Below are 27,894 nucleotides of genomic sequence, written 5' to 3' on the forward strand. Positions count from 1 at the left end.
AATAACTACACACACACACGCAGTCTCGTGCTGACACACGTAATGCTAACAATCCTTTGAACTAGTGACCTCAAAAAAAAAAATGCATGTAGGCTTATCGATTATCGATTGAGCTGAATGATTTCATAAGCGAACTGAATTACAAAATGGTGTTGTTATTTTATATAAGCTAGTCATCTGACTTAGTAGACATTATTGATATTAGTCGTGACGATATGTGTCTGTGGATGAAAGAATTCACATTTTTAAAACATTTATCAGCCGAAGTGGTAGACATCTTCTAGGCCCTGAACATGCATAAGAAAGGTTTCGCCAATCCTGCTGCAGATAGCACTTGATAGTTCCCCATTGCAAATGTATTTTAATAATGAATTTGATTCCCTTTGGGTGTTTATTGTTTATCTTAATAAATGCTCCTTGATTAAGTACTAACGGACGTTTGAAATAAATAAAATAAAGGTAAAAAGAATTTTTTTAAAGACGATAAAATCCTGGTTTTAAGCGAAAGTATAATCTACTGTGGCATCTTAAGTCTCTAGAGTTTCTCTTTTCCCTTTGCAACTTCTTGTGTGACTAAAGAGACCAATCCTTGATGCACAGCTGCGGCCACAGGTTGGGTATAGGTAATCACCAGGCGCCGTTGCATTTTCACCCTTCTTTCTGCTTCTGCAATCCGAGACCCTTCCTTTATGCTCTCTCTCCATGTGGATCTATCCAGTGCCACTTTTTCCCAGCTGCTAGTGTCGATTTGGAAGAGCTACTACATAATAATGATAGACTTTATACTATTCGAATGATAGGCCTTTAGATCTCTACTTGCAAGACAGTGCGCAAAAATGTTCATGTACATTAATTTATTAACCTCTTGAATGAATTACACATATTTGCGGAAATACCCGAATACGTAGGCCTACTCTGTTCAAGATTATTTTTTTATAATCCTTTAATTCTTTTTTTTAATACTTTGAAAAATTATAAAAGTTTTCCCAGTGTGGCCAACGAGCTGGTAATCCTTTTCATAGCGATATAAATCAACTGTCAAGTTGCTAGGAAAATCGATAGAGCCGTTTTCAAGATCCGTGTGCACCCAGGTTTTGAACTCTGGATTTTTGTGTTGATGGTCCAAACTCTGCACGCCGCCTTCTCCCGCCTTGTTTCTGGGATGTAATGATCGTCCATTTTGAAGGAACATTGGACACGTATACAATACAAAACATTGGATTAGCGTAAAACAATAATCAACTGTCAAGTTGCTAGGAAAATCGATAGAGCCGTTTTCAAGATCCGTGTTTTGAGATCTGGATTTTCGCGTTGAAGATCAAAACCCTGCACGCCGCCTTCTCGCGCCTTGTTTCTAGGATGTAACAATCGTCCATTCAATCGAACATTGGACACATATACAATACAAATCATTGGATTAGCGTCGAACAATAATCGAACAGGATCTGTCTCTGTCATTCCACTGGACACTCCTGCTGCATTGCGAAATGTGGGGAGGGGGGCGGTGTGTGCCCCAGATTCACGTTTCATCTGATGGGATGACATGTAGTCGTTCAACCATGAAGTCGGCTAACAAGCTATGACTTAAGTATGGCTTCCAGGTGCTTAAAGTAAGGCTGTCTACAGTTGAACCGCTTATACTTAATGAATAATTCAATCGAGTTCCATTAAACTAACTGCCTAAATTAATATAATTGTTGTTGTTTTTTTTAAATATGTACACGCGCAGAAAATAAAATATTCACAAGTTTTTTTTTTAAATATGTACACGCGCAGAAAATAAAATATTCACAAGTTTTTTTTTTAAATATGTACACGCGCAGAAAATAAAATATTCACAAGTTTTTTTTTTAAATATGTACACGCGCAGAAAATAAAATATTCACAACAAAATAGCTTTCTTTTGAGCTTTGAGTTTAGGCACATCGGCACAATTTAGGCCATGTCGTGCCCGTAATCCTTTAAGGATTACTCTCCCTTTACATAACAAGGGCTAACTTCTAATCAGCTTTCTTTTGAAGTCCACAATTACCTATTGGCGTAGCATCGGCGAACCGCTAGCTTTTACTTTCAATAAAATATTTCTTTAACTACATATGTGTCTCCTTGTAAGCAAACCTACCTGAATTTAATATGTACAAATCTGTATCACAACAAGAAATAACTGTAGGTTAACTATATAAGACTTTTAAAACGTGTTTTAGTAATGATGTATTTATCTGGAAAAAAAGCATTTTACGTATTTAATTTAATGATTTAGGGGAACTTTACTACGTTGCATCAACAAACTATTATTGTTGGACACTAGTTCACACATTTCTAAGAAGAACTGTAATGTCAAGGCGGGCCTACTGTATGGCTCAGAAACATGGAGAACAACTGAAGCAACAATAACAACAACAAAAAGAAGCACAGACCTTCATCATCAGATGTCTTGAGAAATATCTTGAAAATACAGAGAAATGACAAAATAGAAAACACCAAACTGTGGGAGATGAGTGGGCAGAAAAATATGGAGGTGCAGATTTTTGAGAGGAAGTGGGGGTGGATTGGTCACACCCTTAGAAAAGATACCAACAACAGAGCCAGGGAACAAGACGTAGATGAAGACCAAAAAGAACGTGGCGACGCAGTATACTAGATGAAGCCGAGAGGACAGGAAAGAGCTGGGAGGCCATTTAAAGACTAGCTAATGTTTGTCAAATGTTTTACATGTTTAAGATGTTCCTTCAGATTTCAAGATATTGTAATAACTGAAGGGAGACAACTCAATGAGACATAGATGTTTATTTACAGGACATCACAAATACATGTAGATCAACATGTCTTGAGCACAGCATCTTCATTTCGGCTCTAGACTTGGGCGGAAATCGTTCTCTCTCTCATGTCAACATCCGACTTAGTCTTGTCACTAATAGTGCGAACCTTCTTTCTGCACTTGATTAAATTGCGGTGCGAATGGCAGAGTTATAACAATATTTTACTTCCTATTTTAAACCTCCCGCAGGACGACGAGGGATGGCAGCGGTCCGAACGACAGTCCAGTGCGCATTTCGCACACCAGGCGACGCAGCACACATTTATATAAAACGCATTGAAAATGGAAGTCTCTAGTGTCGACAGGAAATCCTAAAGCATTGCGGCAAGGGGAATGAACCCATTCCTCCCTGTTGCCTTCTATTCTGTACAGCGCTTCGCCCTTCATTCTTTTTGCTCCTTAAACTAGATCTATCAATTCTTAATCTTCTCGGCTCGTTATGCTTGAAAGCTAGACATAGCCTGTACGACACTTAGAAACATTGATTCCATTTGTCAAGTGTACGCGTATAATTCCAGGCAATAGAACATTCTGCATGCTTCATTCTTCTCATTACATGCTTTTTAAAAAGAAGGATTTTAGGCTAAGTACCTCTTGCCAAAGGTTCTCAATTTGAATGACAAGACTCTACCATAAAAGGGGCTATTATTTCAGCCCCACGATGTCCTGCGAATGTTCATGAGTTGAGAATTTCCACGACAGAACTTTGAACGAGTTCACGAATCGATTCTGTCCCTTTCCTTGCCGTCACTTGTGTGCAAAGTCAACAAAATGAAAAAAAGTCAAATGCAAGACGCAATATCTTCTCCACACTCGAGTGGAAATTAATACCCGAGCTTTTTATGGAGTGTTTCAAACATGAAGCCATCAAAGAGATTTTATTACAAAGAGCTCAACTTAACATATCGGAAGGAGGATATCTGTGTTCATATTTGACATCGTCTTAGATCCTATAAGATGTTTGTTGAATTTATAAAACGTTTGCTCAGGATCGGTATTACATGTTTTGTTTGTTAAAGTGATATATTTATTTAGTGCTATATTTATTTAGTGATGTATTTATTTAGTGATATATTTAGGTCTACATGTAAAAGAGAAATCAATTTTGTACTTATTCAACGAAATGCGGAATAGAATCCTTTAGGTACGAATTAAGCGAAACACAATATGCGTGATTTAGGATTGCCTTCAATTGGACTTGTCTACAATTGGACTTGCCTTCAATTAAACTGATACAATGCAATTGGGTTGTTAGAACGTTTTGGTATTTTAAGAAATTAAATCTGATGACTCAAAGTCCAAAGTCTGATGACCCAAAGTCCAAAGTCTGATGACTCAAAGTCCAAAGTCTGATGACCCAAAGTCCAAAGGTCTGATGACCCAGAAGGCAAAGTTTACAATCTTTCCTGCATCACCTTCGCCTATTCCTTAGTCGGTTGAGCCGTTGGGGCATCACACATGATTTTTAGACAGTCTTTATCCATTTCTCTCTGCTTTTTGCATTGACTACAATCTCTTTCACTGACAGGCCCGTCCATTCTTTTATATTGTCTTCCTATCACTTTCTGTCTGCCTCTTCTTCTTTTTCCTGTTACTGTTCCCTGAAGGAAGGTCTTTGGCGAGCCCTGAGGACCTTGTGATATGGCCATAGAGCTTAATTTTGCGTTTTTTTTTTTTTTTTTTTTTTTTTTTACAGTAGTTAGCAGGACACCGTGGGGTTGCTCTCTGTATTAATCCTGTTTCTTATCTATGCATTTGTGATGTGGTCTTTGTAAGTGATACTAGGATCTTTCTGTAGCATCTCAATTCCATTGCTAGGGTTTTGTCCTCTCTAGCTTTTCAGTCAGCGTCCAAGATTCGCATTTAAGAATGTGGCCGTGGTCATGGAGCGCATCTGATTTTAGTGTCGAGGACCTTGTGTTAGGGCCAAAATGTTTTAAATAGAAAATAAAAAAGAAAAAACGGAAAATAAAATATTGACACATTAAACAACAAAATAAAAACAACCTCCCCCCGAAAAAAAAACACCCAAAACAAAACACAAAAAAACTCCCCCCCCCCATAAAGAAAAGAAAAAGATTAATAGTGTGAACAGTTCGAGGACCTGACGTGACCAGCGAGCCTTAACCACACCGAGGTACAACTCAACCAACTTCAACCAAGTTTCACAGTCAGTGCCAGCCAGATAAGCTGTCAGTCTCTCCCCCTAATTTCAACATGTTTAGCATAGGCTCTGACATACACCCTCATAGATAAGTGAATAACGTCACAAGTACCCATGTGACAAAATTATGTAAGGCTATTATTTAGTAACCCGTTTGAAATCATGACCTCCGTGCAGAGGCGTAGCGAGAGGGGGGCACTATGCCCATGGTGCCACTTTCAGGGAAGGGGGGGGGGCGCCACATGAAGAGAGGCGCCGAAAAAAAAATATTATTGTAGATATATTTTAGTTAGGTAAATACATTCTAATGTTATTTGTATTAACTGTTATTATTAAATACTTTTTATTTATAAGCCTATATATCTATGTGGTGTTAAAGTTTCTTGCCCCGGGCGCACGTTTTGTTCACTACGCCTTTGACTCCGTGCTTGTCTGTAGTATATATATATATATTCAAGCCCTATATACGGTACAAATATATAATATTTAAGTCACACCCCTCCCCCTTATTCTGTGTTTTCTTGAAGTCTCCCACACACTTGACTTTCATGTAAATTTGTTGAACATATTTTTTGAAAGCCTTTTCCATTTCAATTCCAAATTTATTGTTTCGTTGACGCCATGGTAAGACAGCGATATTATTATATAAAAAAAACGTCAATACTTTATGGAGAAGTTTTTTAATACACACACAAGCAAATAACGGATCGTTGATTATGCTTGACAAATATTCCGGCATATAACCCTAAACACAGACCCCCCACTGAGTCAAGTAGGATTGTTGTATAAACAAAATATTCCAACGGCCACGCTCTCCAGAAACATTTTATGTCTATGCGCTTTGGGTTTGAGGATAATGTCAAGCCGCTTTTCGTAGTGCGTGCCGGTAAGTGGAGGGACTCGAAAATCAGGTTCCATAAATCCTTACGATAATCTGCATTTAATAGCGATTATTCAACAGGAGTTAACCCCCGCTCTTAAAAAAAAAAAAAAAAAAAAGGTTTGCGAAATCTTCGCTTTTCAATGACTCTGTGCGTGACCCATTATTGTGTTTATATTAGGGCCGGCACTGAAGGAAAAAAATAAGAAAAAATAATTTAAAAGTTAAGCTCATTGTAACTTATGAGCTGTATGACAACCACAGAGCAGAAATATGAGCACTGGAGCTAATAGCTATCATGCTAGCGAATCAGCCAAATTCGACAAACAGTTAATTTTTTTCTTGACCAATATAAAAACAGTCCTTCAAAGCTTGACAAACTCTGATGCCTCCTACATAAAACAACTCATGATGCCTGGACAGACGTTCGGTGGTCACCTTGCCTGCTCGCATCTCCCGTCGGGAGGTTTGGGATAGAATATATTTATCCTCATAATCTGAAGGAACATCCAAAAGACTTTGTACAAAACATATTGTGTGACCTTGTAAAGCTCAACAACAGCAAGAACACTGTTGTTCAATGTTTAAATAGAAGGCCGACACACTTGCCAAATGTGGGAAAACAAATACACACTTGAACATCGCACTCTAGCAGGAAGAAATGAAGAAACTAATAGTCAATTGTAAACACGAGAAAAACGGACAAGCTCTCATTCGATATACAAGAAAGATGACACCTATTATAAAACTATCCCGACCATATTAGAACCGTACACATCATAATGAGACAACATCTTCCGGAAGCTCAAAATTGGGACCATTGACATTTTCCCTTTTGGAGTGTCACCAGAGAATACCGACAATGTCTTCAAAATTGCTTTCTTCAACAATAGGCCCAAAAAAAGACACCGGCCACAAAAATCAAACATGAAATTCTTTTAATGATACAAGTTTGTGTAAGAGTTTTTACAATTTCTTCAACCACTGGTAAAATCAATATTTTGCCTATCGAGTGAGGTTTTCAGTATTTTACTATAAGTAAAGAGATATAGTAAAACGTTCACTAATCATCTTCTCAATGTCAGGCCAAAGAGAGATTTTGTGGGTGTTTTCTGAACTTTATCTTTGAGTGTTTCAAAGTTTTTTCAAACCTTTATCTTTTTGTCAGAGGAGCATCATCTAAAACGATCCTCCAGCTTAATTGTTTTCATAGCATCATAAAAAAATGGCGCATTTACACTCGCTGGTTTGACAAGGAAGTAATGAAGTTCCCTTTTAAATACTTAACGCTGTACAGTCTACATTTCTTTTGGTTAAAGTTATAACTAGACAAAACTACACTATTTAAATCTAGTTATTAATTAAATAAAAACAATTTTTCATTCAATCAGCAGGATAAAAATCGTTGGGGTTTCCTAAAGTACAAATCATAAATGTGTGTATGAAAAAATTCCAACTGTCAAAATTAAAGCAACGAAATGCTGAATTGAGATTCTTTATCGTAGACCCCCGTGCACATCTAGACCCCCCAATTCCCTTTTTAACTTTCGTAGACCACTTGGAAGTCTTCGTAGACCCCTGGGGTCTTTATAGACTACTTTAGGAATCAGTGAGCTATAGCTTATAGAGTCCCCAAGAAATATTTAGCACTGGTATAAAATATCTGGACTTAAATGAGTTGGGCAAAGATCACAGTTGAGAACCAGCATAAGATACAATTGTTAAATACAATCATTCATTTATTTTGGAAAAATAAAGTGTTTTTACATTTCAATTGTTTTTGGTTACGAATTTGAAACCAAACTAAAGCTGAGTATAGTATTTGCTGAGAACCTTAAGAAAGTGCGCAAACCTCTCAGATACCCTCTCTCCCCATGTCTACAAAAGAAACTGGATCTTAGCTTAACAATCATTGAACTAAAAGCATAAAAAGTATTTTTTTTTCAAGTCTCAATTCTCTTGTTGATAATAGAATTAAATCGTTCAAAAAGAATGGTTGAAGTTTCATTGAAATAAAAAAAAAATACATTGAAGGTAGTATTGATCTCTTTGATGATTTCATTTCCCTGCTTGGACCTTGGAGATGACCAGTTGGAAGTTCTGGACATGTTTCTGCTAAGCTGACCATTAAATGATATTACTCTAAGACAGACAATGAAGAGAAAGAAAAATGTGATCGAGGAGTAAAAAAGAGAGAGAAAATAAAAACAAAACAAACAAACAAAAAACACTTTACGCCATTTAAATTTTTACAAATATTTGTATTCTGCATGAAATATCTGGTCTCCTTAAAATCAACACAGAACAAATATCTCCAATATCTCAGGGCCAAGAGTTTTCTCTTTCCGGTCATTTCTTACCAACATTCTTGAACATTCGAGATTTTTTCAGCTGTTTGGTGTTTTTATAACCACCTCCATGGGATGTACTTCTGCTTTGACTCTTGGTTTTTATAACACCTGGTGCCAAGGTCAAGGATAAAAACAGCTAATACAAAGACATATTGCAAAACAAATTTGTTTAATTACAAAAAAAAAATTTTTGCTATCTCAGCGTTGTAACCAAGTTTTAATTTCTTAGGCTGACAGGACAACAGACTGTTGGAACCCTGCTTGAGTAAGGTCAACTACAAATGGTTAGTAAGAAAAATACCCCCTTTCAGACCGTACAATCTACAGGGCAGATGATGTAAGGGTCATCAGTTTCTATGGACACTGGTTAATAGGGGTGTCATGTGGTCAGCACACAATCCCTTTTACATTCACCAACTGTCAGGTACCCATTAGAGTCGTGTGGACTCAGGAGTGCTCTAAAAAACGCCAAATTAAAAAAAACTCGACTTCACCTACATTTGAACCCGGAACCCTTGGTTCGGAAGTCAAGCACTTTACCGCTCGGCCACCCATAAAAATTTGTCTCAGATTAGTAAAGAGTGTTGACGTGAGGTCAGCCCGGCACTTGCAAATTTACTGCTCAGGCTTTGCCCCAGCAGTGGAGAGGTCACTCCAAATGCCACAGACTCTGCTGACTGTATTTTTATTCAGCTGGGGCAAGTGACATTTCATGGCTTCCTGACCTCTTCATAGTCTACCTGTACATAACACAAAGTTTGTAAACAATGCCAGTAAAAGGATACTTAGATCAACGTAGGGTGCCACAGCAAACCCAAATGATTTAGCAGATTTGCTGATGTCTAGTTTGGAGACATCGAATATAGCTTTCTGTTTGTGGGAGGCGTAAGCTCGGATGTAGGCTTTAAAGCCTTCCTGGGCTGTCTTGTGGAGGTAGAAGTTTTTAGAAATTAATTTCTCCAACTGGAAAATAAAAGTTTAAAATGGTGTGGTTAGGTCACTGCAGAAATGGTGTGGTTACGTCACTGCAGAAATGGTGTGGTTACATCACTGCAGAAATGGTGTGGTTACATCACTGCAGAAATGGTGTGGTTATGTCACTGCAGAAATGGTGTGGTTACGTCACTGCAGAAATGGTGTGGTTACGTCACTGCAGAAATGGTGTGGTTACGTCACTGCAGAAATGGTGTGGTTACGTCACTGCAGAAATGGTGTGGTTATGTCACTGCAGAAATGGTGTGGTTATGTCACTGCAGGAAATATGGTCAGTAAATGGATTAAAATTGTGTTAGTTTATCTTGTCATTAGAATTATTTCCCTCGCCAAGGGAGTTAATATTAGAATGTGGTAAGTAAATAGAGTACACTCAAAGATTCCATCGGTAGGATGACAATCTTGCTTATAGTTTAATTCAAATCTAGCTTGTTATTACTAACATAATACACCAGACTTTGTATGATGAGATAAGGAAGCATTAGATTGTTCGAAAAAAAAAAAGGGGGGGGGGATGATATGATCATGTTTCATTATAAGGAGAGCTCTATCAAAATTCATTAAAAGATGTGTAATTGTAACCATCAATCACTGAACAGCATAGCCTTAGACACTACCAAGAAGGACAGTATTTTTTATAAAAAAAGACTTATTCCCCTTTAAATTTGAGTTTTACTTCAGGGTGTGACTAAAACAATTCACAGGTTGAAAATGGGAGACAACTGCTTTAATGCTACCATCACAATCTAAAGACATAGGTAAGCTGTTTGTGTCCCCTGAAGATGAGCTCTGTTAACCAGGAAATCTCAAACTTTGTCGACAAGAAACTCTTCACACATTTGGAAAACTTAGCAGAACGGCTGCCTTAGTTTTTAACTTAAATAAAGCATAAGTGTGAAAAGGAAAACATATCTGGATTGAAATTTTTGTTCAAAAGTATTAAAACTAACATAAACAAAATTCATAAAAATATGACAAAAATAATGAGACTTGGCAACTGATGATTTTGGGTCAGTGAAGTCTGTAGTGCAAACATGTAGAAATCTTGTATAAATAAATCTATAAATATTGAATGTACAAGAAAACTGAAAAAATGGTGCACAACAAGAAATAAAAACCACATAAAGAGAACTGGGGGAGGGGGGGGGGGGGGGGGGGGGAAAGCTTTGTAATATGGAATTGATTAACAAAAAAATTGAATGTATCAGCTAATCCCATTTTAAGATTCAAAATTTGTTTAACCAATAAAATCAAATATTATTTTAATCTCTGCCTTTTTCTAATTAGAAAACTCTACTTGCAATACAAATTTGTACTATTAGTGCGGAACACCTTTTCAGGCCTCAGTTTGGGAACCTCTGTCCTAGATTCTAGAATGGAATGCTGTTACCTTAAGAAAGAATGGAGTGCACAGCAACTTACTTGGGGCTGTATATTAGACACTTTACTCCACTGGAACTGAAATTCATTCACTTGAACTTTGGCCATCCTCAAGTATCTCAGAAACGCTATTTCCTGTGGGTTCAGAAACAGGAGAGCATTACCCTTGCTCCCTTCTCCACGTGCAGTTCGTCCGACACGATGAATGTATTCCTAGAATAAAAAGGAAATGTTCATAACATAAGAGTTTGGGGAAAAAAAAGAAACAAAGCAAAGACTAACACCAGCCCAACAAGTATTTTGGACATTAATCTCATCAAGAAAACAGATATTGGAAATATATTAATCTTAATACTAACAAGTAACAGAACAAAAAAAAAAGTATTTTGTAAATAGGTAATACCTCCTTTACAAAGCATGATGACTTTTTGTAAGAGCAATTACTCTGATCTTACTATGGCAACGTTAAAAGACAGATTCTAGTTTGGTGATAGGCCTAGAGATCCAGACTTAGAAGATGGTGCACAAAATTTCCAGAAGGTCTACTTATTTATTTTACTCTTTAATGAGGTCCAGCAAGAATATCTGCTTGACATATGTGGTCAAGATAAAAATTGGCAAAACCTCCAAGCCAAATTTAATTATCTGATTATTATATTTCACAAATTTATAATAGTCAAATCTGCATTTTCCCTGTATGGCCAACTAGCAAATAATTCTTTTCCCAAAGATATGCATAAACCCTCATATTTATAGGAAAATTGTTAAAGCCATTTTCAAGCACCATTTCCACCCAGTTTTATTTTTGACCCGATAAAGAATTTGCAAGGAATCATAAAAATGTAAAATTGAGTTGTAAGTTTCAGATGTTCCATAAGAACTAGAAGTGACTACATCATAGACCAAGAATCCTGCAAGATGAAAGAGGATGTCAGCTGATGGGGTTTGAGTTCATTACCAGGTAGCTATATTCTAACCGTCTTGTAAACTGCTGAAAACAACTGAATCCTTTGTCCGTTTATCCAAAGATTAAGATGCTTGTTCAGTACATATAACACTTACTACTGATTTATGTAGAGATATTTTGGTGCAACAGTTGAAAGGAGAATTTTTAAACAAACTATAAGTCAGAGAGTGGAAAAAAGAGTAAAGGAGAAATAATGAGATCAAACACACACATTTTTGTGTGCATGTAATAACAAATCTTAATGAGTATTCAAGTTTGAGCATACAAAACGGAAAAAAAAAACCAACCTCAAAATAAAAAAACACAAACATATAAGTAAACAAAAAGAAAATTTTACCCTGGGATCATCAGGTGGGTCATATTGAACTATCCAATCCACTTGTGGTATATCCAGACCTCTGGCGGCAACATCTGTACATAGCAAGGTGCCACTTTCAGCATTACAGAACTGGAAGAACGTCTGCGTTCTCTTGGTTTGTTTTTGTTTGCCCTGTCAAGTCAGGAAGTCAACTATTAGGCAAGACAAATCTCATTACATTTAGCACACACCTATTTCAGAGATGCATCTTCAGACCCACTGTATTGGTAAGCTTAAATAGACTTTGTTAAATATGAAACAGATGCATCTTCAGACACACTCTACTGGTAGACTTAATTAGTAAGACTAAGTTGAGTATATCTAATTAGTTCAATGAAATTTACAACTAGCTAGTAAGGACATAATTTTATTTTTAAACTTAATCTTTACCAGACCACACTTAGATGTGATGAAAAATTCTGTCAGCAGTATGGTTAACTATTTTGCTATTTCAATATTATTTTTTTTTTGTAATTGTCAATATTGAAACACTTTTGCATTAGAACATATAACCTAGTAAGGTACTTTGACTAACATGTAGATATTTTAAAATTATTGTTTTTTTGTTTTTTTTACAGGTAAAGGTAAATTTACTAAATACGTGGATTCAATTATGGCTTCAAAAAAAAAGTATTTGCAAAGAGTGTACAAACCAACATTGCATTCAACTAATGATTGTTAGAAAGCTCGGCTGTACTTACATGTATACACATGACTGGCAGGTCGATGTAGTTTAACAGTTCAGAGTAGAACCTGACGGCCATGCAGGAGGAGAGAAACACCATGATCTTCCTCTTCTTGTTCTTCTTCAAGAATGTAAACAACAAGAGAAACCTTTTGTCTGGCTCACACAGAACATAGCCCTGAGCAGACAAGACACAATGCTTAGTTCTCATACTGTACACAAACAACAACTACAGTGAAACTTCCCTTACAAACAAGCTTCAATCTAAATTTATCAGGGGGGAGGGTGTTAGTTGGCAAACTGCCATGTCACGCAATAAGTCTTTAATTTTAAAAGAGTCACTTATGCAAAGGATTATGTTAAGACCTTAGCTTGCTCAAAAGTTTCCAATCAAAGAATGGCGTAACTAAACATGCATATGATGTAATAAACACCCTAAGTCAAACTTTTCCTTTCAGTCCAAAAGGGCAGATTGTAAATTTTATCTGTTTCTATTATTACAAGACAACACACTGGTAGGCAAAAAGGAGGAGGAACTCATCTATTATGCAAAGAGACGAAAGCTGAAATGGTTTGGTCATACTGTACGACACGACTCACTATCAAAAAGTTATTCTTCAAGGTACAGTGGTGGGAGCACGAAGAAAGGGTCATTGAAAGAAAAGCTGGCTGGACAATGTAAAAGAATGGACCGGCCTCTCTCTTCATATCCTGCTAAGAACAGCTGCTGACAGGGAAAAGTGAAGGGAATTCGATTACGCGAACTGTCACAGCGCCCCCTAAGACAAAAGTCAAGGGACCGAAGATGAAATAGATAATTGTTATCAAGAGTGTCCTGTGACCAGCACATAGCAACCAGCTTAATTTCTACATTTAATGTCAGAAAAATATAGAGGTGCATATCTCTAAGACAATGTTGAGCTGGATTGGTCAAACCCTTTGAAAAGATACCTACAACAGAGCTCGACTGGCCTTAGAGTGAAACCCATCCAGGGCTCAAGATACAGAAGAAGACCAAAAAGAATGTGGTGACCCAGTGTACTAGATGAAGCCGAGAGAACAGGAAAGAGCTGGGAAGCCATTAAAAAACTAGCAAGAGATTGTGGAGACTGGCCTGTTTTTACTGAGGTCCTATGTTCCATGAGGAACACAAAGGAAAGATGAAGATCAATGTAAGTTTCTCCTTAGAGTTGGGTTAACAAAGAGATGCCCTAAACATTCAAAACCCCAATCTTCACCATGATTCCAGCTTGGTACCCTCTGTTCAGTTTCGGCCACACGTGACAAACACTGCAGCAGCTCATTTACAAACAAACAAAATACATGACAAGAAAGTCAATGTAACCTTTTATTGTACATTATCCCAACCCCAATTTTATTTGAGACCACAAGAATAGAAAAAGCTGTTTTAAACACATTAAAACTAATATAGGGACAAAAGTGTAGGAAACATTGCTGAAACTGTGACATAGATTTCAATTATTTGTTTTCTTTTTGTTTCTCAGCTCAAGCATTTAAGAAGGCCAAAGACCTTTCCATAACCAGAAAAAAAAAACGTGTGGTGCAGCCTTTAAAAAAAAAAAAGTTTGTAATATAAGAGAAGTTGACTGGGACATGGCAGAATTAAACCAGCGCAAGCAGATTTGAAATACAAAACAGTTTTTAACATGACAGGTACTAGCTTGCACCCCTTCCCCCCCCCCCCCCCCAAAAAAAAAAGATGTCATACTATTGAAGTATTTTGCTACTTTAGTTCTATAGCTGTAGCTAACTCACCTGCTCTAGACCTTCCACTGTGGCGACCTGCTTCTGGTCATCCACTCCAACGTAGAGAGGCTCCTTCTTGAGAGATATTCTGGCCAGGTCTTCTGTCTTGCGTGTTGGTGTGGCAGAGAACAACATTGTCTGACGTTTTTCTGTATAAAAAAAAACAATTTACAAAACTGTAAATGAAATGGTTAACCCCTTAGATAAATTGTGGCCTAATGTAATTAGAAAGAACACTTATAACAGTGGTCTACAACAATTAAACAAATTTCACCTCATCATGGAGCATGTGTGTGTTTCTGATGTAACCAAGAATAAAAGTGGGTGGATGGTTTGATTGTGTGGGCTGAATAGATCCTGATGTAATGCACCTTCAAGCCTATCGTAATGGAGGTTAGTGTGAGTTCTATCTTGTTTAAGTTGCCCTTATCTTATGTGTGTTTCTACATACAACTATACTGATGTTAAAAGGTGTGTATATTTTTCATTAAAAGTTATATTCAGTTTTGTTTAAACAAAGAAGTCTGTCCAAGCTTTATTCAAGTTCAACATTAAAAATACAATATGCTTACAACAGATTAGTGTTAATAGCATCAAAGAATGGAACAAAAAAAAAAAAAAGAAATGACACTATTCATTCTGTAGTGAGGTATGGTTTACATTAATTAGTTTATTTGGTCCTTACCTTGTAAACCCAAACAAGTTTCAATCAAGTCAGTCACAGGGTGTATGCACTAAATGTACCATATAATATTGTTAGACTGCTATTATTTATGTTCAAATTTCTCATTTTGTTTACCCTGTTGCACGTGATGCAGTCAAGTACTAACTTACTAGGCAAGAGTCGTATAATCTGCTTCATCTCCTCCTCAAAGCCCATGTCTAGGATTCTATCAGCCTCGTCAATAATAAGACACTGGAGGTTTTTGAACAGGAAGTCCTTGGTGTTCTGTAAATAAATACATAAATCATAGATTTTATATAGCGCTACTTTCATGCTTATAGCATGCTCAGGACGTTTATGGTCCAATCTCATTTGTGGACCAGTTGGTGGGAGGGGGGTATCTGGGAGAAAAAATCAGTTGACAACAAAGAGTTCAAACTACAACAAAAATTAGCGCTATGTCTATTTGTTTCAGACCCCTGTTCATACAATGTAATCATCTTCTTTTTTGTAGTAATGTCTGTATTTTATAAGATAACTGACCAGCTTCTGGTTTGAAAAAGTCCTCTTTAACTTCTAACAAAATAAGACTAAAAATTAATTTTAAAAATTAAAAATAAAAAAATACCCCATCTCTATGGTTGACTACTTTCTAGAAATAAAATTAAAACAGCTAAAACATCTGGTTTAATGTAAAAACAAAAATAAATTGTTTTCTCAAAATAAGAAAATCTCTTCTTATAATTCCTGGCACACATTATACTGCATCTGGAGTTAAACAAACACGCAGCTGTGTATAAGAGCTAATGCTTTAACTCTTTCAGTGCGGTGTTACTCTCGGCGAGTAACTTCGCTAGCGCTGGTCAGTGCGGCATTACTCTCAGCGAGTTTTTAATATTTATTTCACTATTTATTTTTACTAAACTTTTTTATTCCTCTCTTTTTTTTTCATTTTCCGGATGTGAGAGTGATTGTTCTTTGTTTTGGTAGCAAATTTGAGGCAGTACAAACACGTTTTTTTAAAAAAAGACAACATAATGTTAATGGTTCCTATTTTTTTTAGTTTAATTCCCGGACCTGAAAAATATAAATAATACAATTTCTTAGTGCTTTTTTCATCTTTTATGAAATCTGAAGCAATTAAATGTGTTATGTATTGTGATTTTTCAATATTTTCTTTTTCCATGCTCAGTTTAAAATAAATGAAAAATACATTTTCTTGAAAAATTAATTATATTTATATTTTTTTTTGTAGCCCATTCATTTACCTTTAAAATAAAATCAAATATATTAGATTATTTAATAAAATAAGAAAGTTATGTTAGTTTTAGTAACTCTACCCAGTTGAAAATTTGATTTCAATTAGGAAAACTCCATTTTTTTCGATCAAAATAATTCGCACTGAAAGAGTTAAAGGTTTGTTTTTTTTTAATCCCTCCTTTACTACATTGAAAAGGCAACATTCACTTCCGTCAGTAGTCTAAACCTTACATAGAATGAGCTGTTGGTCTAGACAAAAAGAATTCAAAAGAAACAACTATGTATTCACAATCTGAAAGACATAGTGGTGTTGAATTTATTACCAATTACAAATAACAAACGCTCAATGTCATTGTGATAATCATACTAGAAGCTTGCCGCAATTAAATTTTAGCTCTGAATGACATGGATTATTCATGAAAATAAGATTAAATAAAACAAAATGGCTTTTTATTTCCTAAATAATTTCAAGTATTAAAAAAAAATAACTGACATTTCAGACTCTTATTTATATAAATGTAAGTTTTACCAAGATTGAATTAACAAGACACTAAGTGAACCCGCCATTTATAATGTGTACAGTATGAATGTTTTCACTCAGCAAAAAATATTTTACATTTATCTTAAGTGTTAATTTGTTGTTTTTTTAATTTTTAGCTGCTTTGATATGTCCTGTTTGGGAACAATTTTCCCCTAATTCAAATTTATGAATAAATTTACTAAAAAATTAAAAAGATTGCCCAGATTATACATTCATTAACTTGGTTAAATTGTTATTAAAGCCATACAAAAACAATATAAAATAACTTTCAAACTGAACTAAAAACTAAGAATCCATTTTGATAAAAATGAAGTAAGCCAAGCTTTTTAACAAAAAGTTTTAAAATATTAATAAAGACCTGTGAAACTTATATTTCACATTGTCTGAAAGATATTTTGTTTTATTTTTAAGATTTAATGTTTACACTATTTCAGTAATGATTATGATAAAAATCTTTTTAAAAAATTCTAAAAATCTAAACTAGTCAAATAGAGCTAAATACCTGGAGATGGTCAAGTAATCTGCCTGGTGTTGCTACTAAAATATTAATGCCTTTGGACAGTTTTTTAGCCTCATCCCCTCGATTAGTACCTCCAATGACCAGGCCATACGTGTGATGGTGGTACTTAAGTAGCTCTTTCAGCACCCCAAATGTCTGAAAGAAATGTTGACCAAACAAGTTAGCTTATAAATGTTTGCCTTAGCTTGAAGAAAGAATAATATCAAGATATTAGGATTGAGAACAACATTTCAATAAAACTTACCTGCATGGAGAGTTCCCTGGTGGGGGATATGACAATGACGCCAGTGCCATTTCTAGGCATGAAGTTACACTTGTAAATCAGTTCTATAGCAGGAATCAGAAAGGCCAAAGTTTTTCCACTACCTGTCCTTGCAGCCCCCATCAGGTCTCTGTCATGAATCAAAGAGAAAGAAAAAACCTGTCATCAATCAAAGAGAAAAAGAAAAAAACCAGTAATCAGGTCTCTGTCATGAATCAAAGAGAAAAAGAAAAAACCTGTCATCGGGTCCATGTCATGAATCAAAGAGAAAAAGAAAAAAGCTGTCATGAATCAAAGAGAAAAAGAAAAAACCTGTCATCAGGTCTCTGTCATGAATCAAAGAGAAAGAAAAAACCTGTCATCAATCAAAGAGAAAAAGAAAAAACCTGTCATCAGGTCTCTGCCATGAATCAAAGAGAAAAAGAAAAAAAACCTGTCATCAGGTCTCTGCCATGAATCAAAGAGAAAAAGAAAAAAACCTGTCATCGTGTTTTTAATCCAAACACATAACAAAATTCTAGTGTAAAATCAATGATTACTTTTGCTATGATATAAATGCAGACGGACTCAATGTTGAAAATTCTACACAAAATTTCACTTTTAGATGTGTGTGTGACTTGGATGAATCTTCAAAGCTAACTATTGTTTTAATTGAAGGAAATTGTTCATATGAATTTGTGAAACTAAAACATGTTTGTTCAGGGTTAAACATGGCATTTAAAAGGTAATTTAGAACTTGCAGTTAAATGCACTTTCCAAACCATGGCACACATTTATAATAAAGAAAATTAAACAAAATAAAAATTTGGAAAGCAGTTCATGATATTGAAAATACAATTGAATTTGAAAGAATAATGATCATAAATGTACATCTAGCTGGAGTAGGGTTTCATACTTCATGTTTAGATAATCAGTTAAAGAAAATGGTAAAAGGGAATGTATTCATAATTAGAGAAAAAAACAACAACACTAAAAATAAAATTAGAAGAACACACAAGAACAGAATGGTCTTGTAAAGTTAAAAATCAGCTTTCATTTTTCTTGAAATAGTGGACAGGCGGAGAAAGATAGTAAGCAACTGTTTCTTGTTAGCACTACAGCTTACCTCCCTTCCAGCAGGTAAGGTATTGACTTGTACTGTATGGGTGTCATGTGCGTAAAGCCCATGTCTGCAACACCTTTCAATGTCAGCTCACTGACTTTCTCTTCCAGAGAAGCAAAGGACGTGTCTCCTATTGTAGGGGGATCTGACGACTGTGATGTGGGGTCAACAGTCATGGGCTCTTCTTCCTCATTATCCTCTGCATTTTCTTCTTCTTCTTCATCTTTTCCTTCCCCTGCCTCTCCATTTTGGACCTCGTCATCTAAAATTTAAAAATATCAATATCATACATGAAAAGGAAGCAGAAACATAGCTCTTAAAACATTTTTCAAATAAATAATTTTTTAAATTATGTGAATTTCTTTGAAAAATTCCATAAAAAAAAAAAAAAAAAAAAAAAAAAAAAAAAAAAAAAGGAAAATCACATATTTTATTTTTGTCTTCCATATTTTTCAAATACCAATGCAAAAGACACGGAAACATTGGGTTAAAAAGAATGATAATTATACATTTTTAACATGGAATAATAGAGTGTATCAGAAGGTCAAAACAACATTAAATAATTTACTATGGTTCACAATTAAGCAGTAGTTGAGGCGGTATTAGTATATGAGACTAGAAACGCTAAATCAGGTTTCTCTTATATTTTAAGAATATGCAGAAAAAAATGCAGATTACAAATATGTAATTTGATTTCCTCGGAGATAAATAGTTTTTAAAATATAAATTTTTAAGTTTTATTTCTTATTACCATATATTGTCATTGGAAATACGCCATTTTGATTTTAAGGCTTAATACTAGACTATCTCCCTTGAATTACTTGCCAACATTTTTCTGTTGCTGTTTTGTCTTTCTTTCTAGCAGCTATTAGATCTAATATTAAAATTCATTTAAAATGATAGCATAAGAACAAAAAACTCTCTTTAAAAAAGTTATTGAAAAAATGAAGAAACAACTTCATCAATTTATTAATTGATTAACTATTAACATTTTTTTAGACCTTCATTTCAGTAAATACACTTAAAAATGCATAAGTTGACAGCATAAGAACAAAAATCTCTTTAAAAAAGTTTAATATAGATAAGGGATATAAATATGCTTAAAAACAACATGGTGGTCAGTAAATGTCTCTGGGCATCTAAACTATTACAGTTGAGGCTATGGTAGGGTAGAAAAAAAAAAAGAACCCCCCATTTAACAATTTAAAACATGGAGTCAGGCTGAACAAAAAATCTGCGTCTTTTAGTAATATTTAAAAAAAATATATTTTAAGGGGATAGCTAGTAGAGTCAACTCCTAAAACTTACATATTTCTTTATTTAGACAGACATAACATGTCAGGACTAAGTATAAAAATGTTAAATTTATATTTGAATAATTCTCCAGCTGCAATTTTATATTTACATAAACTATAAAAGCTAGCTTCACTTAAACCTTTAGACATAATCTTTCTGAGACTTTGGAGGTGCGGTGGCTGAGCGGTAAAGCGCTTGGCTTATAAACCGAGGTCCCGGGTTGGAATCTTGGTAAAGACTGGGATTTTTAACTTCGGGATATTTGGGTGCCTCTGAGTCAACCCAGCTCTAATGGGTACCTGACATTATTTGGGGAAAAGTAAAGGCGGTTGGTCATTATGCAGGCCACATGACACCCTCGTTAACCGTAGGCCACAGAAACAGATGACCTTTACATCATCTGCCCTATAGATCGCAAGGTCTGAAAGGGGAACTTTACTTTTTTTCTGAGACTTGACAAATTTGATTTATGCTGTAAATAAATTTTTGTTAACATTCTATGTTTTGTTTTTTTATGCAGGAATCCAAAATAATTACCTAAAACCTAAACCAAAAGATAATATATCCTAATTGATAAAAAATCCTGCAATGATATTCCCAGACATAGTTTACAGCGTGTTTTAAATTGAAATGTAAATAAATATACTTGACTTACTCAGAGTGTCACTCTTGAGAGATTTGGCCGCAGCAAGTTGGGCTTTCAGTTTTCTTCTCTTTTGCTTTAACTTTTTAATCTCTGTGGGAAAAAAAAAAAAAAAAATCAAGATAAATAAATTGTAATGGTTCAACTCAACGCAACAAACTGAGTTTTTTTATTAAATATATCACTGTCTCTTGGGGATGGGTGGGGCCTCAAGTTGAAACCAGACTCAAGCCGAGTTGTGTTTGCAGAGTGCCCAACGGTAGCAGAATATTATAAAGTGTGTGCGCATGTTTCTAACAATAGTAATATAACCATGAGCCAAATCATAGAGAGGATAATATTTTTTTTTTAGCTCAATAGATTATTATGTAACAACAAGGAAATCTATCCAAATTATAATTATGTTTTGTTTATGATTAAGATAAATAATGAGTGCAGTATTTCAAATGACCACGCAAAACCCAATTGTTACCTGCATACTTTGCCACATTAAATGTAGACAAAGTCTGTCACAGTTGAAGTTCTAAATTGGTGAGTCCCAATTGAAGTGAAGAAGTGACAGAAAGACATCTAATGCTTAAAATGACTTTTAAATTCATCAAGATAACATTTCATTAGCATTTCTAGACAGTTGGGGATTACACTCGATTACAGCAAGCACGGTTCAAACCCTGGAGCATCGCCGCTATGACAATCATCATCACCATGCCCCGTGGTCTTTAGACAAATAATCAATGACTCAGAAGTCGCATTGGAGATTGTCATTATAATAATAATCCACTCCAGACTCCAGATGCACTGGCCCATATACTGTGACATATACACAATTGACGATATATATGGCATATAGATTGATTAAGAATTAAGAAATTTTAATCTTTGAGTTTGAGACTGAGAATTTCTAGATCTAAAATAATCTAGATCTAGTTAATTCTAGTTCAAGTTGATCTAGTCAAATCTAGATTTATTCTACTAGATTCTAGATGTACAGATTATATTGATAGGTACTTCGATAAAAATTTCAAAATGATCACAATGCAATGAAACCTATGTAGTTAGATAGAGCTTGAGAAATGCTTTCCAATGATACCAATTTTATATTGCTGAGTTAATTGTGAGGGAAGTTATTAAATTTTTAGTGGCCAAAAATTAGCCTTCTTTAGCCTTTGTAAATAAAAAAAAAATCTGTGACCGAAACAACTGACAATTGAACTTAAATTAACTGTATTATAAAAAGTCTTAAAGATATGGGGTTGAAACTTCACACTCTTTTACATTAACCAGTATTCTGTTAAAATAAATTTAAAAAATAAGACCAAGCAATAAAATCTTTGAAAAAAAGTTAATTAATATATAAAAAAGCCTTCGACAAAAAATAAAAATATATGTGATTTTGTCATCATATGAGCCCAAAAATCACAAATAAAAATAATCAGAGATCTGTATTGTGTTTTATTTTGTTTAATTATAATTCTACTGTATTTAAATAGCTATTTATATGCATCAGATAGATAATTCTTATAAATTATAAATGAAAATAGCACTGCGCAGAAAAATATTTCCTAAAATTTAATGACTATAAGTTTCATAAACTTCATAAAAAAAACAGTTTTAACCTTTTTGTAGAGCACTGGCAATTAATCATTTTAAAATGCCTTAATTTAAATGCTTTAAAAATTAGATTGTAAATGAAAAATTTCTTGCTTCGGACAATAAAATAAAAAAGAAACCTTGCGATTTTATAGAAGTTATTAAAAGATTTTTTACTTGAATTTTTGTGCAATAATAGCTCATCATTTTAAAAATATAATGTACTCATTTATTAACTATTAATTTACATGTATATTAATAGAAAAAAACAACACACAGAAAAAAAAATAAATTATTAGTTCGCTGAGCTAAAAATATGAAAAAAAAAATTGTAATAGTTAATATTATTTTTTAAAGTATTTAAACTTTTACTTTAAAATTTGCAGATTACAAAGTCATTATAATAAAGACACATGTATTCCCTCTCCATAATCTAGCATTCAAACACTATAAAAGTTAATTTAAATGAAAAATTCCTATGTGTGCTTCTAAAAATAGATCGTGATAGACAGAAATTGACCATTTCCAGTAAATCACAGTGTTGGTTGTTACTAAAAATAGATTTTAACCATCAACTTTCAAAATTAATATCTAAAGAGTGCGCCAAGCTACAAAGTTCAAACTTAGCACACAGATATATATTAACATGCTAAATTCAATAGAATTAGTGAGATTGTTGTAACCATAAACACTTTTATTTTATTTAAAAAAGAAAATTTTACCCTTCTTTGTCTTTGTTAATTTTAATATCAAATATCTTTAAAGTGCGCCAAGAGAATTTAATAAAATTTGAAATATACACATTTCATAATATGATAAATTATTGTAGCAAACAGCATTGTTGTAACTTTTATAGGAAAAAATGTCAACTTTCACATAAACTTTTGTTAAGAAAAATTTAACAGATTGGCTTTAAAAGCAAATAAAAATGATCTCTGATATCTTATGTTTACAAAAAGTAATCATAATTAGTCCTCAACTCAAATACAATATGCTAAAACTTTGATGGAAATGACCACCCCTAAAAAAAGGGTAAAATGTGCTGACACACTTTTCAGCCATTTTTGGGAGAAAAAAAAATGGATCTAGGTCAGTTTATCGAAGTACCTAATATTGATTAGAATTTATTAGATTTAGAAATTTAGATCTATCAAGTACATCTAAATAAATCATCATCTATCACCATGCCGGGCATGCCATGGCATGCGCCATGAATGCCATGATTATTTAAATGATGATACTGAGTCACTGAGTCGTCTCAGTGATGATACTTGAGACAGTGAGTGACACAAGTCGATGTCTGATTGTCTGCACCCTACTCGTCCCTAGGTCTAGAGTCTAGGGCAGGGCAGTCAGGCCCGGCAGTCTAGGCTCAGGGCTCAGTGGCCTCAGACCGTCACTCTGTCAACTCTGCTGACTGAAGTGAGTGTGACTACTCTACTGTGACTAGTGTGAAGTGTCACTGTCAGTAACTAGCTAAGTTACGTCTCTTACTCTCTACAGTCTTACACTCAGTGGTCTACACTTATTAGATAGACTAGTAATACTAATTATTACACTACAGTGTCTACAGTAATGAGTAACACTTCTACAGTTACAGTCTTCTAGTTCTACACTGTGACTGACTAGTGACTACAGACACACAGGCTCAACCATGGAAAATTACTTAATTAGGTTTAATAGACTATAATCAAGACTAAATATAAATCTAAAGTTAGCTTAGATATGTATACCTTTATCTGTTAAATTATCTTTAGCTAATTCGGCTTTAATTTTTTTTAATTCTTGTCGGCAAAGTAGCACGTCGTTCCTTTTGGACTCCGCCATATTGTAAATGTGATCATTTACGTTTAGAATCAGAAAGTTGAATAGTTTTCTTAAATCGCAATATTACTATTGGCCTACTTTAAAATAATTTGTTCATAGATCTGGAATCTAAATCTAATTGTTTTATTTCATTATTTTACTAGCGACCCCCGAAAGGGGAAAAGACGCTATTAGTTTTGTGTGGCCTGTCTGTCCGTCCGTCCGTCCCGTTTAGATATCAGAAACTAGAAGAGAAAATGAAAATCGGACATCATGATATTTTAGATCATTCAAAGTTCTGATGCAACGGCTACTTTTTTCTTTCCTGAAAGCGAAAAATCTATTATTTTAAATCAATTATGCAAGCAGTTTTTTCATAAAAATACACCATTTGTCATTTGCTTTTGATAAAATTTCATTATGATATTCTTTCTGAAAATATCGAAACCTGCCGTTTTACCTGCCTGTGTGGACAACTTCTGGTAGAATTTCATTCTAATATTCTTCTGAAAATATTGAAACCTACCTTGTTTCCTGCCTGTGGACCACTTCGGGGGCCGATTTTGAGTTTGTGTTACCACACAAACTGTCTTTGTAACCTTGTTTTATTTTTAATTTGTTACTAAAGGCTTGCAATGTTGAGAAATTATAAAGTCTCATTAAAGACAATAATTTCTCAATTCATATGCTATGACAAATTCATACACGTTCTCCATCCTCCTTAATGCAACTAGAGCAGGTAACGGGTTGCCTGAATCAGCCAGGAAATGAAAAAGCAAATCCTTTTTTTTTATTCTTGTTTGTTAGTTGTTTTTTAAAAAGGTGACTTTTTATTGTCTATCTTATTATTTTAGTAGTTTTACTCATCTACTGTTCACTGAACAGTACAATCAGTTTTTTTTTAATTAGTAAAAGAACTCTCTTTGAAAACGAGACTATCGGTATAGATAACTGCATTGTATTCAAAACGGTGAATACATCAAATTAAACGCGAGTGGAAGTCTCTTGTTGAATTAAAATGAGCAAAACTATAATTTAACAGACAGATCAAGTAGTCATGCAATAAGTAATTAGTTCTATATAAAAATGTTTGTTAGAAAATAATTTAAAAAAATTGAAAATTACCCGATATTCATTTTTTTTTTATCTGCGTGTGGCGACCCCCCCCCCCCCTTGAGGTGGTCCCCGGGGCATCATGCCGCTTGCCCCCTTCTCACTACGCCTTTGGTTGGAAAACATCTTTTCAATTTCCTTAAAATCATTATATGAGAATTTCGGATACGTTTTGCACTAATTAAGATGTACCGTCCTCCGAAATGGGCTTCATGTCTCTCTCTGCAGTACCAAAATCGGTAGACGTCGATAGTCTGCGTGCTAGAAAGATCCTGGAAATAAAAGTCGGACAATCATTGTTCTTTTTGAAAAAAAAAACTAGCTTACATCAACGCACTCTGTCATTCTGGTCAAAATCTTGTACACGTTATTTCTCCCACATCCCATTCCTGGATCAAGTTGAAACTTTGCACACTTATTAATCGCAGAAGACAACACATGAATCAACAACAACAAAAAATGAGCCAAATTATTTAATAAATAAATCGTATTTAATAAATTGAACAATAGACTTATAAAAACTTTGAATAAATACTTGCTTGAATAGCTCAGTGGCAAAACACACCGGCCTTCCACCATGAAGGTGCTAGTTGGAATTCAGACTCGAGCAGCTTTTTTCTTTTAATTGCTTTTAAAACGGCAGCACAGAAACCTTCTCCCAGAACCCCCCCCCCCTTTTTTTTCCAATTAGTCAAAAGGGATGGCACCATAGTAAGCTGGTTATTAAACAAAGCAAAAAAAAAAAAAGTGAGAATGAAAGTTGCACTAAATAAAAACAATTAATGATTTTTTTCCAATCACACACATTTAATTTGTTTTTGTTTAGTCTATGGTCTAGAGCTCTAGATATATTAAAATTAATTACATGATTGGTTAAAAATAATTGATGCATAAGATTTGCTGTTATTGGTCTTTTCTTTAAGTATTTTTTTTTTGTTTGTATTTAATTAGGAGCAATATATTTTATTCATTATAAAAAAAAAAACATTCTGTAAGTTAAAAATAAAAGATATTGGCAGCGGTGGGATTTGAACCCACGCCTCCGAAGAGACTGGTGCCTTAAACCAGCGCCTTAGACCGCTCGGCCACGCTACCTTGCCACTACCGACTGCATCTAATTCTCAATGACTGGTCTTAAGAATTTTGTATTTTGACTACCTGCCCCCCCCCCCCCCAAATTAAGTCATTGACTAACACACTAACAAAAGAAAAGCATAGGACGCAACTATCGTCTTTTATGAAGTAACGTCTGTAATATATAAGATAGGAAGATATGTGAAAACTTTGAAACATCGACAATATATAGATAATAGATTCTAATTCTATCCATCTTTTGTTAATAAGGAACGTCTGTAATTTATAAGATAGGCCTACTTATTAGTAGAGTTGATTTTTAAAAAACATTTTATCATTGGTTACCACCTTTATTGTTATAGTAGTTATTAATTATTATAGGTAAGAGAAGAGACTTAGTGCCGCCAGGAGCAAAGTACAAAATAGTGCGTGTATGCTGTGACAATATCTGGAACACGGACCTATATAAATTATACAGTAGTCGTTTATATATATATATAGGTCTGTGGTTTGGAAAGCTTGATGATTTAAAAAAATATGGAAATTTAACCTGTAAGTAAGGCTTAATTAGGCTGTATATATATTTTTTAAAAAGCCGTTTTTCCCGATCGAAATCTCAGCGGTTAAATTTCCCCGATTTTGTATTCCCAGTTTCATCCTAATGTCTATATACCTGTAGCCAATACCTCTGACTGACTGATCTATCAAGAGATCTCTACAACAGCCTAACAGATCCCCAATAAAATTTAGTAAGCATGTTCCTTTTAATGTGCTCGCTAAGAAGCGGTTTTGATAGAAACAATAGCAGGGGGTGGGGAGGGGTTTCCGCTGAAAAGCAACGAGAAGCCTAAACAAAAAAAGGCAGAGAATGTATGCAAAAGTAATTGTTGTTGTTGTTGTTGTTGTTGTCGTTGTTGTTGTTGTTGTTGTTGTTGTTCTTCTTCTTCTTCTTCTTCTTGTTATTTTTGATGTTGTTCTTGTTGTTGTTCTTGTTATTGCTGCTGCTGTTGTCGTTGTTGTTGTTGTTCTTGTTATTGCTGCTGCTGTTGTCGTTGTTGTTGTTGTTCTTGTTATTGCTGCTGCTGTTGTCGTTGTTGTTGTTGTTCTTGTTATTGCTGCTGCTGTTGTCGTTGTTGTTGTTGTTCTTGTTATTGCTGCTGCTGTTGTCGTTGTTGTTGTTGTTCTTGTTATTGCTGCTGCTGTTGTCGTTGTTGTTGTTGTTCTTGTTATTGCTGCTGCTGTTGTCGTTGTTGTTGTTGTTCTTGTTATTGCTGCTGCTGTTGTCGTTGTTGTTGTTGTTCTTGTTATTGCTGCTGCTGTTGTCGTTGTTGTTGTTGTTCTTGTTATTGCTGCTGCTGTTGTCGTTGTTGTTGTTGTTCTTGTTATTGCTGCTGCTGTTGTCGTTGTTGTTGTTGTTCTTGTTATTGCTGCTGCTGTTGTCGTTGTTGTTGTTGTTCTTGTTATTGCTGCTGCTGTTGTCGTTGTTGTTGTTGTTCTTGTTATTGCTGCTGCTGTTGTCGTTGTTGTTGTTGTTCTTGTTGTTATTTTTTTATGTTGCTTTTGTTGTTGTTCTTGTTGTTGCTGCTGCTGCTGTTGTTGTTACTGCTGCTGCTGTTGTTGTTACTGCTGCTGCTGTTGTTGTTGTTTTTGTTGTTATTTT

The 27,894-nt window shown here is 34.6% G+C and overlaps 1 protein-coding gene and 1 non-coding gene across 2 annotated transcripts; both read right to left on the bottom strand.

Annotated features, from left to right (window-relative positions):
- Positions 1 to 8,102: 8,102 nt before the first annotated feature.
- Positions 8,103 to 24,081, bottom strand: LOC106056236 (uncharacterized). The gene is made up of 12 exons (XM_056033586.1): positions 23,975 to 24,081; positions 20,664 to 20,744; positions 18,716 to 18,974; positions 17,593 to 17,740; positions 17,331 to 17,483; positions 15,198 to 15,312; positions 14,373 to 14,512; positions 12,613 to 12,774; positions 11,891 to 12,043; positions 10,629 to 10,799; positions 8,999 to 9,176; positions 8,103 to 8,321 (listed from the first exon to the last, which is right to left on the bottom strand). The coding sequence occupies exons 1-12, from the start codon at positions 24,066 to 24,068 to the stop codon at positions 8,212 to 8,214; spliced, it is 1,764 nt and encodes a 587-aa protein (XP_055889561.1). The 5' UTR covers positions 24,069 to 24,081; the 3' UTR covers positions 8,103 to 8,211.
- Positions 24,082 to 26,173: 2,092 nt separating this feature from the next.
- On the bottom strand, positions 26,174 to 26,255 carry Trnal-aag (transfer RNA leucine (anticodon AAG)). The gene has a single exon. It is a non-coding gene; the product is annotated as a tRNA-Leu (tRNA).
- Positions 26,256 to 27,894: the final 1,639 nt, after the last annotated feature.

This window comes from Biomphalaria glabrata, chromosome 6, assembly GCF_947242115.1.
Source record: "Biomphalaria glabrata chromosome 6, xgBioGlab47.1, whole genome shotgun sequence".
NCBI classification, from domain to species: domain Eukaryota; kingdom Metazoa; phylum Mollusca; class Gastropoda; family Planorbidae; genus Biomphalaria; species Biomphalaria glabrata.

Coding starts and splice junctions, on each gene's coding strand:
- LOC106056236 (XM_056033586.1), bottom strand. CDS start 24,068: ATGGCGGAGTCCAAAAGGAACGACGTGCTACTTTGCCGACAAGAATTA. Junction 20,745..23,974: donor AGATAATTTAACAGATAAAG/GTATACATATCT, acceptor TTTTTCCCACAG/AGATTAAAAAGTTAAAGCAA. Junction 12,044..12,612: donor TGCCAGTCATGTGTATACAT/GTAAGTACAGCC, acceptor CTGACTTGACAG/GGCAAACAAAAACAAACCAA.